Source organism: Teleopsis dalmanni, chromosome 1, assembly GCF_002237135.1.
Source record: "Teleopsis dalmanni isolate 2A chromosome 1, ASM223713v2, whole genome shotgun sequence".
In the NCBI taxonomy this organism is placed as follows: domain Eukaryota; kingdom Metazoa; phylum Arthropoda; class Insecta; order Diptera; family Diopsidae; genus Teleopsis; species Teleopsis dalmanni.
Window position 1 is genome coordinate 12,514,368 of NC_051846.1, and position 17,758 is coordinate 12,532,125.

A 17,758-nucleotide genomic window follows, 5' to 3' on the forward strand; every position below is an offset into this window, starting at 1 on the left:
ATTAATTTAAAATCATTGCGAAAATCACGAAAGCTGTTATATTCACCACTATCCAATTTATCTTCCATTTTCAACAAATCCATTGGCCTAAACGGAAGGAAAATAAATTAATATATATTTTGTTAGCTCAACAATAATAATAAATACTCAATAATTATAATTACCTGCGTATAATAGAGTAATAACGAGGCGCTATATCTTCCTCAACTGGATCCATGAATGGCCAAGCGTCGCGATGATTCTTAACATAGACGAGCACTTTGTGCATACCAATTTGTAATACTTCATCCGTTTCAGTAAAACTAAGAAAATTTGTATTCGAAGTGGATATATTTGACGACGAATAGTTAAAACATTTTGTTGTTGAGTTTATTGTTGTTGTTGTAGAGATTTGTTGTTGATGTTGTTGTTGTTGTTGAATTGTTGAATTTTTGAAATTAGAATTATTGTTTAAGTTGAAAAAATTATTACAATTTTGATTAGTTTGCTTATTATTATTACTATTTTGTGAGCTATTAGCATATTTAAGAAAACATTTTGTTGCTGCTGTTGGTGTTGACGACAATAGCGCTCTTGTTGCTGTTGTTGCCGCGGTTGTATTTGATGAATTTCTTGTTGCAGACGAGGTATGGATTGTGGTATTGTTGCTACTAATTATATTTCTACATCTATATTACAATCGATGAAGATGATGATCATGGTAAATAATACGGGGTAGTAGTGGTGGTTGTGGTGGTGGTTGTGGTGAAATGATGTGGTGAAGGTTGTGATGGTGGTAATGTTGGTAGTGATAAATTTTTAATCAATTGGTATTATTGGTATTTTTTTTAATAATATATCATACGATATTTTTATGGGTGAAATGCATTTTTGTTGTATTTCATTGATTTCAAAAATTTACAATTTTAAATGGAATGATTATGTACAGGTATTTCGGAGGAAGGAAAAAAAATTATATGGAAAAGCAAAAAAAAATTTATATTAAATATTTACAAGAATTTAACAGAGGCTTACAATATCATTTACACATAATACAATAAAGCATGCAATCAAAGCGGAACTTAGTTTTTGGAAAATTTGCATTAAATAAATGAGGAAAGATAGAGAAACTAAATAACTGTACATGAAGATGTGACTAATACAAAATGGTATACATAAATTGACAAAAATTATTCTATAGAAGTAAGTAAAAAAAAAAGTATTATTAAATAATAAACAAAGATTTCAATATTATTTAAAAAAAAACGAAAGAAATAAAAATTATAACAAATCTCATGTATTTTTTATTTATTGTGGAAATAAAACCTTAATTTAACAACTGTCTTATAATGTTAATAGCCCCTAATACACTTGAGTAATTTTGGTGCATTAATTTTTAATGCTTGCCACACTTAATGATTTCTGTAGATTGAAAATTCGTATATATGAGCACTGCTTGTATGTGGGTGTACGTGCGTGTACAAAATCAAAAAGAACATTTCGTTCCACATGTAAATCTAAAACATGTATGTATTGATGTGAACACTACTTCAATAGCATCAAAGGATAGGTAAAATTTTAATTCATTAAACATAGTAAACTGTGCGAAAACTGTTATACTACTGTTATAAAACTGTTATAACTGTTATAAAACTGTTTTAAAACTGTTATAAAACTGTTATAATTGTTATAAAAAATAATTTTAATCTTCAATTTTACTTAAGTATGACATAGACAAATTAAACATTATTATATTTTAACTAGAAGATTGTTTAATAAATTTGTTGAACGTCATCTTGCTGTCAGTAGTGTAACTAATAATTTAAATATTGTAAAATCAAAACCAAAACTTTATTTTTATGTATAAACTGTTTATTGTTCTTTTAAAAACAATTGAAATTCATACCAAAACGAGTAATGTATTATGCACGACAGCTTGTTTGAAAACATTGATTTAAAAATCGACTTGGTTATTAAAAAATCTGAAGGTGATTCATGTGAAGAATGCCAAAAACTGCATCAACACCAGAAATTATTACATTCATGTGAAGAATGCCAAAAACTGCATCAACACCAGAAATTATTACAAAAATACAGGACATAGTTTTGGAAGATCATCAACTGACCGAAATAGAATCAGTAGAGATTAGACATTTAATAGATACAGTAAGCAATACTTTATATACTTTATGAATTTCAAAAACCTGTATGGAGAATGGCTACGGCAGTCACGGAAAGTGCAATATTGGAATGATGCAATATTGCAATATTGTGCAATATTTTGTCATTAATACGTAAAGTGTTTTAGAAGAACTAACAGATTTTGTGTGGATCTACTAAAATAATTGCAAATTAAAACAAGAAGATGAGAGGGTAGTCTAAACCCGGCTGTTTGGCTCCAAAGCAAGTTCATGGCTGCAAATCGACCAAAAAGTTGTTAATGGATTAAAACCAAACTGATAAATTGATAAACACAGATTATTACTAGAACTTTTATGGGCTAATTGGATTTTATGAGCCAGGACTTTATTAAATAAAAGAAAATCTTTTTCGTTAGGACAATTCACGTAATCATATAACTATGATTAGCACCAAAATCAATGGATTAAATTAGGAATTATTGGAGTGTAAATCTACTTTCTACATTTCGCTCTCTGGTTTTTCACTCTTTTCTCAACTTTAAAAAATTATTTCGTAATAAACAAACAAAGTCAGAGTACCTTATCCATTTTACCAGATTTCAATCTCATTTTACTCTTTTTTCACATCAAAAAAATACCTGCCTTAGAAGAATTTTTTATAGATCTTTGATAAAACTACTACAGAGATGCAATTCATAAATTGTAGGATCGTTGGAATAAGTCTATTTAGTAGAAGGTCCTTACTTATACTAACAAATAAATGTGTTTTTACAATTAGAAATGAGTTTTATTATTTCGGTTCCACAAATTAATAAAAACAAGAAATTGAACCAAAGGAAGATTACTCTACGAAACTTGAATTTCCCTCTCAAAACACACAACATTGTTTCTAAACGTTAGAATAATCTTATGTTAATAATACAGATAATATTACAGATATATTCACATATGCATATTTTATAAATAGAAGGAATGAATGAATGAATGATTTAAACTATTTGTTAGAAATAAAATATATAAAGTAAGTGTTGCTTAAGCTTAAGTTGAAGAAATAAAATATATAAACATAAATACACTAATAGATTTAACTAACCAATTAGTTTTTTGTTTTTTTTTTTTGTGAAATTACAAATTTTGAAGATTCTAAAGATTCTAAGTTAAAAGTATACATCTTAAATGAAAATACAAAAGTAACTACAACAAGCAACAGCAAAAAATTCGCATAAAACTTAGAGAGCATAATCTGAATATTACAGCAAAAACTAAAAAGAAAAGAATATCAATCTATTAACTCGATTACTCACTCTTCGGTAGGAGGCTTCTGCGAAGTAGATGCAACGACAGCTTTCTTCTTGTTACTTCCAGTGCTACTGCCTGCAGCAGCATTGCTATTGCTGGTTTTCTCATTCGATCCACTACTCGTATCCGCCGTGGAGGATGTGGCGGTTGATGCGTTGGACGATTTTTGTTTCTTGCTCGTCACTGCTTTACTTGTTTTTGATTTGCTGTTACCTTTGGACTGTTGCAAAGAAGGTGGTGGTATAAAAATATTTCCCGTCAGAGAAGAAAGCGAATTATTTGTTTGCCTGCCAGGCAATTTGGTATTAGTTGTCGGTGCCATTTCCTGCACAATATCGCTACCAACTTGCTCCCTTTTGATTATGGCCTGCTGTTGTGCAGTTGTTGATAAATTCGTTACAAGATCGTGTACTTCACTATTGTGAGCAGCACTTGTAGCGTGCAAATCGACGTCAATAACTTCACTGGAACTTAAACGACGTCGACAGAAATTCTCCTTGTCTTCTGGACTTAGAGAAGTCGCATGCACATGATTTCGATGCTTGCGCGCACGATGCGAATGATGACTCTTGCCACTATTGTGACTGCTGCTGTTGCTCACACTTTGATTGCTATTACTACAATTGTTAGTTGTATATTTATGACGTCGACGATGTTCCTTTGATTTCTTCTTTAGTTTTTTTTGAGATTTTTTCTTTTTATGATGTGATTTTTTGGTTTTTACAGGTGGTGTGGGAGCAATAAACTCTATATTTTCTACTTTAGGAGCTTTATCTTCGAGAAAATTAGTTGTTGAGTTTAAGTATGAGTCTGCAGACTCATGCAAAGCTGATGATGGGTTAAGCTGACTAACGTTATGTTCAACTGATTTCAATTCAAAATTATAGTATAAATACTCAGCACTTCTCTCCTCTGTACCAATATTTCCGTTTTCGTCGCTTTTGTTTTCAACTTTTATACTTTCAGTATTTATTGGTGATTCCTCCTTTTCCAAGTCTGCTATCGGTAAAGGTTTTAAATCATCAACTTCAGTATCATCTTCATCTTCAGGTGATAGACAAAATGTTTCTCTATGGCATAAAAAATCGCTGGAATTGGTTGTGGTGGTTCTTAACAAGGAACTAGCATAAGTTGATACACCACTCGCTGTTGATGTAGACTGAGATCTATAATATATACAAAAATAAACATCAGTAACATATAAGACTTTTTTTTCCTTATTGATCTTTAACTATAATCTATAATCTAAAATTACATATTATCAAAGCTTTCATAAGATGATAAGATATGACTTTTTTAATGATTAATTAATGAAGAAATCGTATGGATTAGTATAGATGATGTATTGCTGTAGTCTTTCAAAATTATTGGGCAAATAAGCAAAATAAATTAAACAAAAAAATATATTGGAGGAGTTATATTGGAGGAAATAAACAAATTCGAAAGAATAAAAATAAGAAATTTTAGAATAAAAAGCATGCTTACTTATAATTTTTTTATTGAAAAACCAAATGATTGCCTATCCAATTCCAAAAAACTCATATGTAAGAAATCTGTATGTTTCTCAGTAAGTTGGTTCTTGTGGTCTGCACGTACGTTGTTGGTCCTCTGTTGTCAGTCGTATTTACCGATTACTGATCTCGTTTGTTGGCACTACCACAGCCACTTCGACAATCAATGGATTCGACGAATCAGTCGAACTTTTGTATATGTAAGCCAAAATATATAACTTCGTTTTTAATGATTTTAATTTTTATATCTTTTTTTTCTATATTTTTTTTTTTCTATCTTTTTTCCATTTTTGAATGAATATGATTTTATGTTATAAATTTAACGAGTATGTTGAAGTGCCAAACAAATTTAGCTGACCAAGCGTACTTATATTATTTTTAAAGTTATTAGTTATTCAGTCAAAGGATCCAAGTTGTATAAACAAAAAATTGATGTTCGTTGGGAATTAAAATAAAAATATGATAACTGAGAATTATTGCAAATTTTAGGTTTTAATAAAAATCAACATAAACACAATCGGTAATTGTATTTGCGAAACTGTTCTGATGCGATAGATAATGTGTGAGATTGCACTATGTTACGATTATTATGATTGAGTGTAACTGATCAAATTTTTATATATCTTTGTTTATTATAACATATATTAAGTAGATGATTTTTTATGAATCAAGCAAAAATGAGAGAAAAAAAATTGCTTTAATTATGTATATTTGTTAACTGTGATATGCTTTTGACTATAGCTTTATGTGTTTATATGTTTGGTTTGATGTTTTGATTATTGTTATTATTAATTATTTAGTTATTGTTGATATTTGTGTCAGTTGTTGTAGTGATATCATTAGAGGCATTTTCTCTCGCTAACCGTCTTCTTAAGCGGCTCTGAGCTGACAATAGTTGCGGCTTTTGTGGGGTCTCGAAATGGGCACGCTGTTCTTCAAGCAATAAACGTTCACGTTCACGCTCTTGACGCGCTTTCAGTTCAACTATATTACGTATACGACTAGAGTTACGTACTTGGAGAAGCCTAAAACAATATTAAAAAAATAAATTAATAATTATACAAAAATATTTTAAAAAATAATATTAAAATTACACTTTATTTCAAATTAAAAATAAAGAAATAGTATATAATTATTTATTCTTAACACTCATTTCATTATTGCTTGTTGTTATTTCGATATATTTAAAACTATATTTTCGAATTACATCTCTTTTATATATGTTAAGTAATATCTATATTATTATTTATAGATTTATTACTAACCAATGCCCACGTAATTAACCCAAGCGTTTTGGAATGAACAGGTTACAGAATTTCCACGACCAAACACTTAAAAAATTATAACCACATCAATTCTTTTTAGATTTCAATATACCCTCAAATAATAAACAAAAAGCATGAAGGCAGCCCTAGAAGACGATGGATCTACGATATGGAAATTAACTTAAGAAATATGTTTACTCAAAAACAAAGAAGATTTACGAAAAACAAAGTGGACTAAAGAAACATAAAAGGGGAAACCAAAATTACTTCCGATTAATTAAAACAATATATATAGATATATATATTATATTATAGACGAAAACTATATACTGTTAAGATGTTTGAAAAAATCGCGATATCATTATAATACTTTGCGTCTTTTATTTCTTTCAAAATATTCAACCTTAGGTAGAGGTCTAGTAATTCCTCTCTTTGGTAGAGGTCTAGAAGAGGTCCTAATATATTACTTAAGTATTGTAGAAAAAACCTGTGAATTCTTGTTGTGTACAAATATTAATTTTGCATTATTTAAGTCAACTGTTTAACTAGAAACAATTTAAATGTTCCAAAACGAACTTAGTCCAAGCTAATCAATGAAGGCGTCTTACCGAAGCGACAAGCTTTCTTAGCCTGCTATTAAGATTATGCCAATATCATAGTTTAGTACTTTATTTTTTACAAACATCTCCTTCCTCAACTACATTTCTGTAATACACTGCATGGACATTAATGACAGACAAACTTGCAACCAGAGCTGACTAACGGCTTCAATATTGATAGGCCCAAAACCTTTCTGTGGTCTAAGCAAAGGAACTCTATCCATTCTTATGAACGGAACTCTATTGGAAAAGATTACCAGGACTTTCACAATCTAAAATTCTTTTAGGGACTTACAGCCTTAAAAGCTTCAAAGATTGCATAGAACGATCAAAAAATAAATTAAGAATTATTACGGGTTTATTTACCGGTCACTATTGATTGAATAATCACCTAACGAAGTTAGAACTTCAATCCAATTCAGACTGCAGATACTATAAAGAAGACAGGAAAACTGCATGCCACGCCACGTGCTTGGCCGGCACTAACGCACAAATGGAAGAAATACCTAGAAGGGTATTTCAAGAATCATAAGGATTCAAGATTATGAAATATAGGCTTCATATTGTATTTCATTAAAGAAATCGGACTTGGAGAAACACTCTAATGCGACAAAGGGGCACAATAGATATTTTAGGTCGCAGTGCACTACCCCTTTTCTCAATAATAATAATAGTTCTAATAGTTGCATGGACATTTGTTTTCTAGTAGGCTTCATTGAATAGATTTCAAACCTGACTAAATGAACCTGAGGTTATAATAGCACCCAGAACTACTTGCGAAAACCTCTAGTAAACATCAACAATTAAGTAACATTCATTAACAGCATATCGTCAAAATTTGATTATTCAGATTAAAGTTAAGTTAAACAGGGTTACCAAACTCCTACATAATCATAAATCGAGCTGAAACAAACACAAGGTCTAAATTCTCAAGGTCTAAATTCCAAATTCCAAGAAATTTGGTTGTTGTTGTTAGGCGATTCTAGTAAATTAAATGTTTTGAGTTAAATAGATATATATACATTCTATTTATATAGTAATTTAATGTAAACAGTAATTTAATACTAGTACATATTTTCGAAAATATAGTCTAAACAAATGTTTTGCATGCATTTTTTATGGTATAAACACAGACAGTTTCTATATGCAAGGTATATAAATCTGTATCTGTCGTTTCGGATATTACAAAACAATTAAATTTTATAACTTTCATACCTAAACACAAAAAGACCATATGCCGAGGTTTTATATTACAAAATACTATAAAATGTGTTTACTGCAAATATATATTTTTTTTTTTACAAAAAAAGAACAATAGAAACCATAAGTTGAAGTCAATCGATCGATTTTCTAATCAAAACATTTCTTAAAAAAACAGGTACAGAAATCATCCGTTCAAGGATGACCAATCAATTAAATACATACCGAAAATTATGGAAATTGAACTTCAGCAAAAATATAATATATAATAAACATATTTTTTAGATTTAAATATATATACATGATATATATGTTATATATTAATTTATAATATATTAAAATATTTCATATATAATAATAATACTATATATATGCATATATAATTACAAATTATTATTATATATTAATTTTTATATATATTATTATTATTTATTAATATTTATATATATTATATATTAATATATATTATATATATATATATTAAAACCTTTAATTTAAAAATTTTGTGTATTCACTTACAATTGAAGTTTTCACTCTTCAATATATGAAAACTAGAACTAGAACTATTATAGTTTGATAGATTCTGGAATATTGAAAACTTTTTCTTTAATATTTGGAAGTATTTTTTTTTTCAATTTTTAAAACAAAACACTTAATGCACTGTTTTTTTAAATAACTTTGTTTCACAATGTTAACTTCACAAAAAATTTAAACAAACAACTTCAGCTTCAAACGAATGATTGAGAACTGAATGCAATTCTATCTGAACAAGCCGTTAATATATGATATATTAATTCGGGTATTTTCGGTAAATTTGTCGAGTAAGAGAGAGATTTGTATCTCTTTTGCATTGCGATAAGTCAGTTATACTCTCAAATCAATCAAGTGACGAATAAAATTGCAAGATACTCATTTACTGAAAGTAAACGTTTCACTGCAGAAAAATAAGAGTCGTTAAAACTATCAACCAGAATTAAGGGTCCTACGTAAACTAGATTCTATTCTCACCGTTATCTAAATAAAATTTTCTCATTTCAAGTGCAAAAATAAAACAAAGATTTACTCGGAAATGCTTAGTTATCTTCATTTTTTCTACTCACATTTTTTAATATGCAAATGAAAGAGATACATAATTTGATTCACTGCTTAATAAATATTTACACAGGGTTGTTATTTATGCTGGAAATTTGCAAACAGAATTGTTTTTTTTTTTGGGAAAACTAACTGATCTATATTAAATAATAAGTATTGATTTAATTATTCACTTCTAATATACAATATAATTACTTTTCATGTTTTTCTATTTTATAATTCGTACTTTATTATGTAAAGAAAAATATCAAACATTTTAAAATCTTTTTTCCTCTTACATACACTTTATATAATATATAATTAGATATAATAATATAGAATACACGATTCAAAATCACTAAAAATTGTTATATATATATTTTTTATAGATCGTAGAATGAAGGGTGTTTCTTTACTTACTTTAAATCGAATATTGTGTTACGATATATATATGTAATGTTACGATGGATATATATATATATATTATATGTTTATTTATATATAAAATGTAAGAAAAAAATAACGACACTGATTTTGAAATAATTTCACTTCACATCTTCAACTTCACAAGAAATCTAAATTAACAACTTTAGCCTCAAACGAATGATTGAAAACTAAATGCAATTCTATCTAAAAAAGTCTCTAATATATGATATATTAAATCGGGTATTTTCGACTTTCTCTAATTTTTGGATTAGAAAAAACATTTGTATCTCTTTTGCACTGCGGTAAGTTATTTATACTCTCAAATCAATCAAATGATAAATAAAATTGCAACAAACATATTAATGAAAGCTCAGCAGAAGTACTCCAAGAAAATAGAGAGCATGAGACTATCAATCGATATTAAAGGTTCTCTGTAAACTAGAGTTTTTATTTCTATATAATAAATCTTTACAAAGGGATGTTATGTCTATTAATATTTTAAACTAGAAATTTTTTGGGAAACTAACTAATCTATATTGAATAATATATATACAATAGAAAAAAAATCTAATTTATATATTTTTAATATTTCACAAGCCTTACTTTTACATGTAAAAAAAAGAGATTACCCTTTTTTCAATAATAATAATCATTTTTTTTATGTTCTCTTAATATTCTCTTAATGCTCTCTTTATGTTCTCTTTATTCATAAACAACAGTAGACACTAAAAGCTAGAGCAAAGTGTTCAAATCAACAAGAAATAATTCTATGTTCTGTTATAAAAAATATATAAATACTTATTATGAATAAATGGTTTTGTTTGTAAGTCTATGGTATTCATTTTTAAAGAACGAAGAGTGTCTATCGAAATTTGCATAGAAACAAAGGATGATTCACCTTTATCGTCCATTAAAAATTATTATATAACTTTATGTTAAGTTTGTGGATTTGTCAATCCATTGGAGTAGAAATAGCTGTTTTATCGTTCTAACATTTTAATGATTTTGAATTTGAGTGGATATATATCAACGACCTTATTAATAGTTGAATACGTTAACTTTACTTCAAAATTGGACCAACTCTCTTCATATATAGCTGATATATATATCTATATATTAATCAGCTATTTATATTTGAACGGATTGACAAATCGACGAACATAACAGAAGATTATATGATGTTAGATATCTGAACGTATGAGAAATTAGATTATTCACATTTAAAAAATAAACGATCGTTTCATATTCTTTCGATTCGATAAAACCATTCCATACAGATATACTTTCCTGTCGGGAGTTCCCACATCAATGGAGATCTTTCCATTTGTACTGACGATTCTTAAATAAGGTGAAAAGATTGGTTTTAAAGATTGGTTTTAAAAAATTAAATATAATAAAATATTATTGGCATCCATATAGATACAATCTATCGGAAAATGGCTCATTAATAGGGGATTTCAATACGTAACTTTTTTGCTCTGAGATAGATTACGGCATAGGTATTAAGGTATCGAATTAAGATGTTAAAGTTGTTGGAATTAGGAAAGCAATAGCGATACTTGAAATGTATAATATATTAAATATGAATAAAATTAAACAACAAGAAAATCGAACTTCTTTGAAATATTGAGACCAATTTACATCTAGATTGTTTATTTGCTGCTATACATATCAAAATGTGGTGTCGAAGCAGTACAACATTTCTGTTTTTTGGAATATTTATTACTGAGATATCGCTGGAATTTACAAGAAAAATAAGCTAGCCAGACAATACCTTCTGCTTAAAAAGTATCCGGATTTTGTTGTTTGTTAACTACTCTTTAAGTAATAGACCTTTTTCAAAAATGTTTGTTATGTTGATACACCCTTTCTTGACATATGGTACAAATATGAGCGCCATCTGTCAATTAATTTGTTTACAGCAGCTGTTAATGTGAGACTACCTCAAGTGCATTTTGCGATTTTTACTATGGAAAATTCTTGTTGTACGCGTTGTTGTTGACCAAACACGGCACCATATTCGCCAGATCTGGCTCCGTGCGACTTTTTCCTGTTCCCGAAACTCAAATTGCCCCTTCGTGGTAAGCGTTTTGAGTCGATTGAATCGGTAAAAGAGAATTCGCTGAAGGAACTAAAAGCCACACCCTCACAGGCCTACGAAAAGTTTGTATCGCTTCAGAAGGAGCATATTTTGAAGGAGATAAAACAAATTTGGAATAAAATTTAAATTTGTGTGTTTTATTTACAAAATCCGAGAACTTTTTGAGCAAAAGATATTTATTCTTAATATCTAAATAATTTAAACAAGATTTAAAGAATCAACGGTATACAAACTTCTTATATACGAAACAAATAAGCAAACTTATTTAAATGCTTTATAGGGATATGTCTTACAATGGGTTTGCAGACAGATCAGTGTCGGTTTTGGTGACTTTTATCAGAGCTGTGAAAGAGATACTTCATCTTGAGATGTTAAACTTTGTTTTTATCTAAAATATACACAACTCTATAAACAAGAATTTCGCAGTACATATGTGGGAATTATTAACTAATAAAGATGAAGAATAATTTTCTTATTTCAATATAAACATTTCTGGACTTTCTGTTATTTAATATACCTTTATATCTATGTTTAGGGTATTTGCTTTTCAAATAAATTGTCATATATGTTAATTTTATTTTCATTATCAAGTTGTATGTTGTATTACATATACTAGTAAATTAAGTTATATAAACTGTTAAGTTACATAGAAACTGCTTAACTTTAATAAGTATCTGATCCATTCAATTATTTAATCATATTAGACTTAAGAAGTTGGTTTTACAAATCTCACTCAGTATGGTTTTTTGGCACTTCATCCATTTCTTACTATCCTTAAGAAAATTTTCTCACTTTTACCAACTATTTTAATCTTATTATTATTAATCTTATTATAATCTTGTTTAGCTTCATTACATTACTTACTTGCGTCTCCTTAATCTTTCGCGTTCACGGAAGAGTTGCGGTAATTTTGGTAAAAAATTATCATGTAATATACGATATAAATCACGTTCCTTTGCATTAGTTGACTTTTCGAATTTACTAGTTAAGTTTTGCCAATCTTCTTCGGTAAAGCAAATTACTTGCCAAACGCCACTATTTCCGAGTTTGCTACTAGCCGATGCCGGTTTATCTTCCCGATACAAGCGTGTACCATAAAAGTACCAGTAACCAGAATTCTTCGAATCGTGTCCAAGCGGTTCAATACGTAAACTGTCAGCCTCTAAATTCCCCAAAACAACTTGCACATCATTTGAGTCTAAACGAAAATGACATAAATCTTGTAATATCTGCAAACGATTGCGTATAGGCAAAGATTGAAAATCAACGTCAGTATCGAAATGATTCTCGGTATTATTAACGCGACATTGTTGGCGTAGGAATCGCCGCAAAAACATTTGATAATTACTGTGCGTTATTTCTTTAGCAACTGATTTAAGCGCATCGCAACCCTTTAATAGACGCACAACAAGCTCGGGTACTAGGGCAATTTCATCAGTACCATCTGATAATAAAGCAGACTCCAAATCCTATTAAATACAAGTACATAACATACATAGTTTTACTAGTTATTAAACAGTTAAAATATAGAAATAGGCTTACTTCAATATCAATATCAGGCAAATCAAATGTGGAACTAAACAACGAACAAAAATGAGATATACACGGTATCTCCCACCATGATTGAATGTCTGCAAAACATAGGAAGAGAAAAAAAAAGAAATACTAAAATTAATATAAATCGTAAAAGTCTGTAATATTTTAGATAAGAAGAAATATTGTACCTTAATACCGTTTATAAATAAGTAACTTGAGAACAATTAAAATCATTCCACCAAAAACACAATTCTTTCTATCAAAGCTGATACGTAGTAAAATATCTCTACAATTTCTATATTTTTCTTTGTATATATCTACACATATTATACATCTACATATACATATATGTGTATATACATATATATACACAAATATATTATATATTCACATATTATACATGAATAATTGTTATAAACGTAAGTCTTTGCTTAGTGGTTTTTGACCGTAAAAAATTTCCATTAAATTTTTTGTGTTCGCTAATTTAATTTCAATTTAAAAAATGTGTTTTACTTTAGAAAAAAAGTTTTCCGATTTGAGATAACATTTACTGAACCATAAGTAAAATAAAAATTGCAACAGATATTTTCAAAATAAAATTATCAAATAAAGAACAATTGTGAAAATGAAATCCATATTCAGATAGTGCTCAAAGAAACCCTTTTAATTTTCTCGATTATAAAATCGAAATTTTCATAACATGATGAAACGGTTTTACGTCCCTAAACACTCCTCAACTTTGACATACAAATATCATTAAACATTTCCATTAAATAGCAATAGATAGATGCCAATAGCAGCCAGTTTTAGAAACATAGAGAAGTTCCAAAGCATGCTTACTAACAGAAGGAATAGCTACCCACAACCACTGTATTGATTTGATAAGACAAGCAAACAAGTCTATAGAAATAGAACGGCTTTTATGATGCTATATCTCTTCTTTAGTGTAAATTTGAGAAATATATACCTAGAAAGCTATTTAGAATGGTTTGGCTTTTTGTTACACATAATATTTATTGAATTTTGCCAGTCGAAAGGAAAAATGACGTTACATGCCTAATATATAAAATATATGTCAAAGTGCTATGTGGCAATTATAGACCACTTGTGCTACTGAATTCTATTATAACATATTTTCCAGATTTATTTGTTATAAACAACTTAAATTTATAACATTTTAAAATAAGCTATATTCCACAAATATCTTATATCCACCAAATGCTAACACAATTCTTGAGAATATTACAACCAGATTTTGGGAGTCTACTGAGAATATATATTATCATTACTTTTTATTAAAAGTTTTGACGTGAAATCGCCCAATAGCCAGTATTGCGGCCAAAAAAGTTCTATTGTACCAATTTCACTATTGATTACACAAAGTCCTTTAAAGCTTTAGGAACAAAGTCCAAAACTAAATCTAGAGAAGAGTTCTTGAAATTCCACATGAAACAAGTTTCTTCTGTGCATTATTACAGCTAGACAGTCACAAAGAATATACATAGTAGTTTCCTCATCATTGAAGCATAATCTGCATTCCGAATTAGCAGATAATCATAGTTTATGAAGGTAATATTTCAGACCATAATGACCTGTAATGAAACCCGTTATCAACCTTAAATTACATTTTGAGAATTTAAGAATGTTTTTGTAGGAGTACAGCTTTATCAGTGCTTTACTTTGTCTAAGTCCTGAGAAGTCTTCCCAGGACAACAAAGAACACCTGATTGTGTAAAAATATCCAGATAACCTACATGAAAGTCTGTTCACGATGCACAGAGATTATTTTAAATATTATAACCACATAACCCGATAACCAGTACCCTAAAAACTATTTCTCTCCGGATCACATGGTAGTAAATAGCTTACATTCATAAATAATTTTGCTTGATACATATTTCAAAATTTTTCATCATTATTATCAACTTAATTATCAATTTTATTTATTATACTTTATTATATTATTATACTTATTTATTATAATTTTATTTATTATTATATTATACAATTTCTGAATTCTGAATTATTACCAGAGACGCTGATGTCTACAAAAAACGTACTTGCTGCTGAGAAAATGTGTGTTGAATTAGAGAGTCATTAACTACCTTTAAAATCTTTAAAGTCTTAGAAAAGTTCAACAAAATACCATAATTCCGCCACCAGCTTATTCTCCAGACATGGCTTTTTTATCTCGAACTTAAAGAACAAGATAAAGAATGAGATAAAGGCAAAATTAAAGAGCAATACCACACTAAAAAAGGAGTTCTTGAAGTTCTGAAGTATTTTAAACTTTTTGAAAAATCATAAGAGATTTACATATATAATATATATGTTTGTAATATATATAATATATAAATGTTAGACAATTTTTGATATTGATTGTATGAAATTCAAAAGAGTCTATATCAATAAAGACAGGCTAATTTTGCCTGCACCTATATATGTAAAGCAATTAATTATAATTTGCGTACTTTTTGCATGGAATAAATTAACAAAATTTGTTTTTAACAAAAGCTGTTTTGTATATCGCCAAATATCCGTCATAAGCGGACTTTGGAACACTCATTGGTTAGTCTGTTTATAATTTTTGAACTGCTAGTGCCAGATATTAAACCGTTGGAAATTTAAAATACAGCCTCGCATGTAAGCACATAAAGCCAAAGTTTCACTTCTATTGCGTTGTTCAAATTTGAAATTTCGACTTACTCCTTACAAAAAGCATTTTACATAATTATATATTGAAAAAAAACAATTAATTTTTTTACAAATTAATTTTCGATTTTACTACTTTAAAACTGCTTATTCGTACTTTGCAAAAGGATAGACCATACGTGAAAGAAAATTCTGATTTAAAACAGAGAAAATTTTAACTTGCAATAGATTTGTCTTTAAACAAAATCTAACCTCGGTAATCTTGGTTTACAGTACTTATTTACTGATAAATAAAATGGGTTTTATTTGTGAACATATATTATTGCCACCGATATTACCCATTAAACGAGTACATATTGAGCGAGAATAATAATCTGCAACTATATGCTTATTTTTAGTGTATCCTTTGGTTAGATTTAACGTTGTTCGTTTTAAATGGGTTCGTTCTAATCAGGTAAGTTTTAAAACAATTCGTATTAAACAGGTTCATAATAAATGGGTTGATTTTAGATAGGTTTATTTTGAATGGATTGACTGTGAATTATTTCGTTTTCAACGGGATTAAAGCAGGTTCGTTGAAACGAGTTCGTTTTAAACAGGTTTATTTTAAAAGTGTGCGTATTAAAAGCGTTCCTTAATTGAGTTCGTATTAAACGGATTCATTACAAACTTGTTCATTTAAATATTTTTGCTTCAAACGAATTTGTATTTAACATGTTCGTTTAAGCAGTTCGTATTAAACGAGTTCGTTTTAAAAGAGTTTATTAGGGCCATGTTACATAGAGCGTCTTGGGCACGCCAAAATTGGTTCCTTTGAGCTATGCCGAAAATGCGTGCTATGTAGACTGTTACTTCAGTATTACAATTTTCGTATTTTTACAATATCTTGGTATTTGATACTTTTTGGTTGTGTCTAAATTTAAAAGGATATGTAGATATGTTGACTTTCAATTTGCCATTAAAAATGACCAACGAGAAAAAACTCATAGAGGCTATAATAATGTTTATTTATTATTATAACATCTTATAATAATTTTTAAAAGTACTTACAAAATTATACGCGTTTCCTTAAAATTGGAAAGTGTAATAATTGGATTATTAGCGGTTTATAAATTAGGCTGTGTTGCTTACTGCCATTTTTTCTCCAAACCGTATTAAAATTGTAGTATTTTGCTCCCAAAAGGCACAAATTCTGAAATTTATTTTATTACGAAATAACACTGCTTAGCCTTAGTGCCAAGGCACAACATGCCAGTTCTCATGCCGAAATTTGAACCGATATATTGTTTTAACCACGTTCGTATTAAACAGATTTGTTTGAAACGGATTCATATTAAACAGGGTGGCTCATTTTACATGACTTCGTTTTAAGTGAAAAGCAGTCTATGTGTAGAGAAAAACTAGTCGCATATGCGGTATTAAAAATATGATTATATTTGATTTCAACTACACGTCTAAGGAAGAAAATGTATACCTTATTGGTAATTGATAATTTGTATGGTGTAAAAAAATTAAACACATCAAAATTTTAAATGTTTTAATTTAACTAATTTACTTCAAAACTTTTTTAATTATTATGTTTTTTTTTACTAAATTATAAAAATTGTTGGTCGAATTAATTTTTTTATTTTTTTTTTTTTAATAATTATTTATTATATCTAAATTTCATATTTCTGTTGTCTAAGCTTCTAAACATGCATAACGTACAGCAAACGAAATGCGAAAACAAAACAAAACGCAAAAAAAAACAAAAACAAAAAAACAAAGACTACACGTATATCGAACATTTAAGTGAGTCAATATTTTTAGCATGTACTGTAAATTTATTTCATTCATTTTGACGGCGCTGCCAATAAAACGGATTAAGCAGCTTAAGCGTTTGTGTACTCACCTAATAGGCCTATGGAGGTAGAAACCATTTATGTTTGTTTAGAGTTTGTTAATTATAACTTTTTATAAAATTATTAAATTTTATAAA

The 17,758-nt window shown here is 28.5% G+C and overlaps 1 protein-coding gene across 1 annotated transcript in view; it reads right to left on the reverse strand.

Annotated features, from left to right (window-relative positions):
• Positions 1-17,758, reverse strand: part of LOC119677450 — a 45,623-nt gene extending 27,865 nt beyond the window's left edge. The window contains exons 1-7 of the mRNA XM_038088798.1: positions 17,672-17,758; positions 13,135-13,223; positions 12,457-13,061; positions 5,794-5,955; positions 3,425-4,585; positions 165-302; positions 7-87 (exon numbers count right to left, since the gene is read on the reverse strand). Coding sequence (XP_037944726.1) covers positions 7-87; positions 165-302; positions 3,425-4,585; positions 5,794-5,955; positions 12,457-13,061; positions 13,135-13,223; positions 17,672-17,699 — 2,264 coding nt within the window. The 5' untranslated portion in view covers positions 17,700-17,758. The remainder of the gene's footprint in view (positions 1-6; positions 88-164; positions 303-3,424; positions 4,586-5,793; positions 5,956-12,456; positions 13,062-13,134; positions 13,224-17,671) is intronic.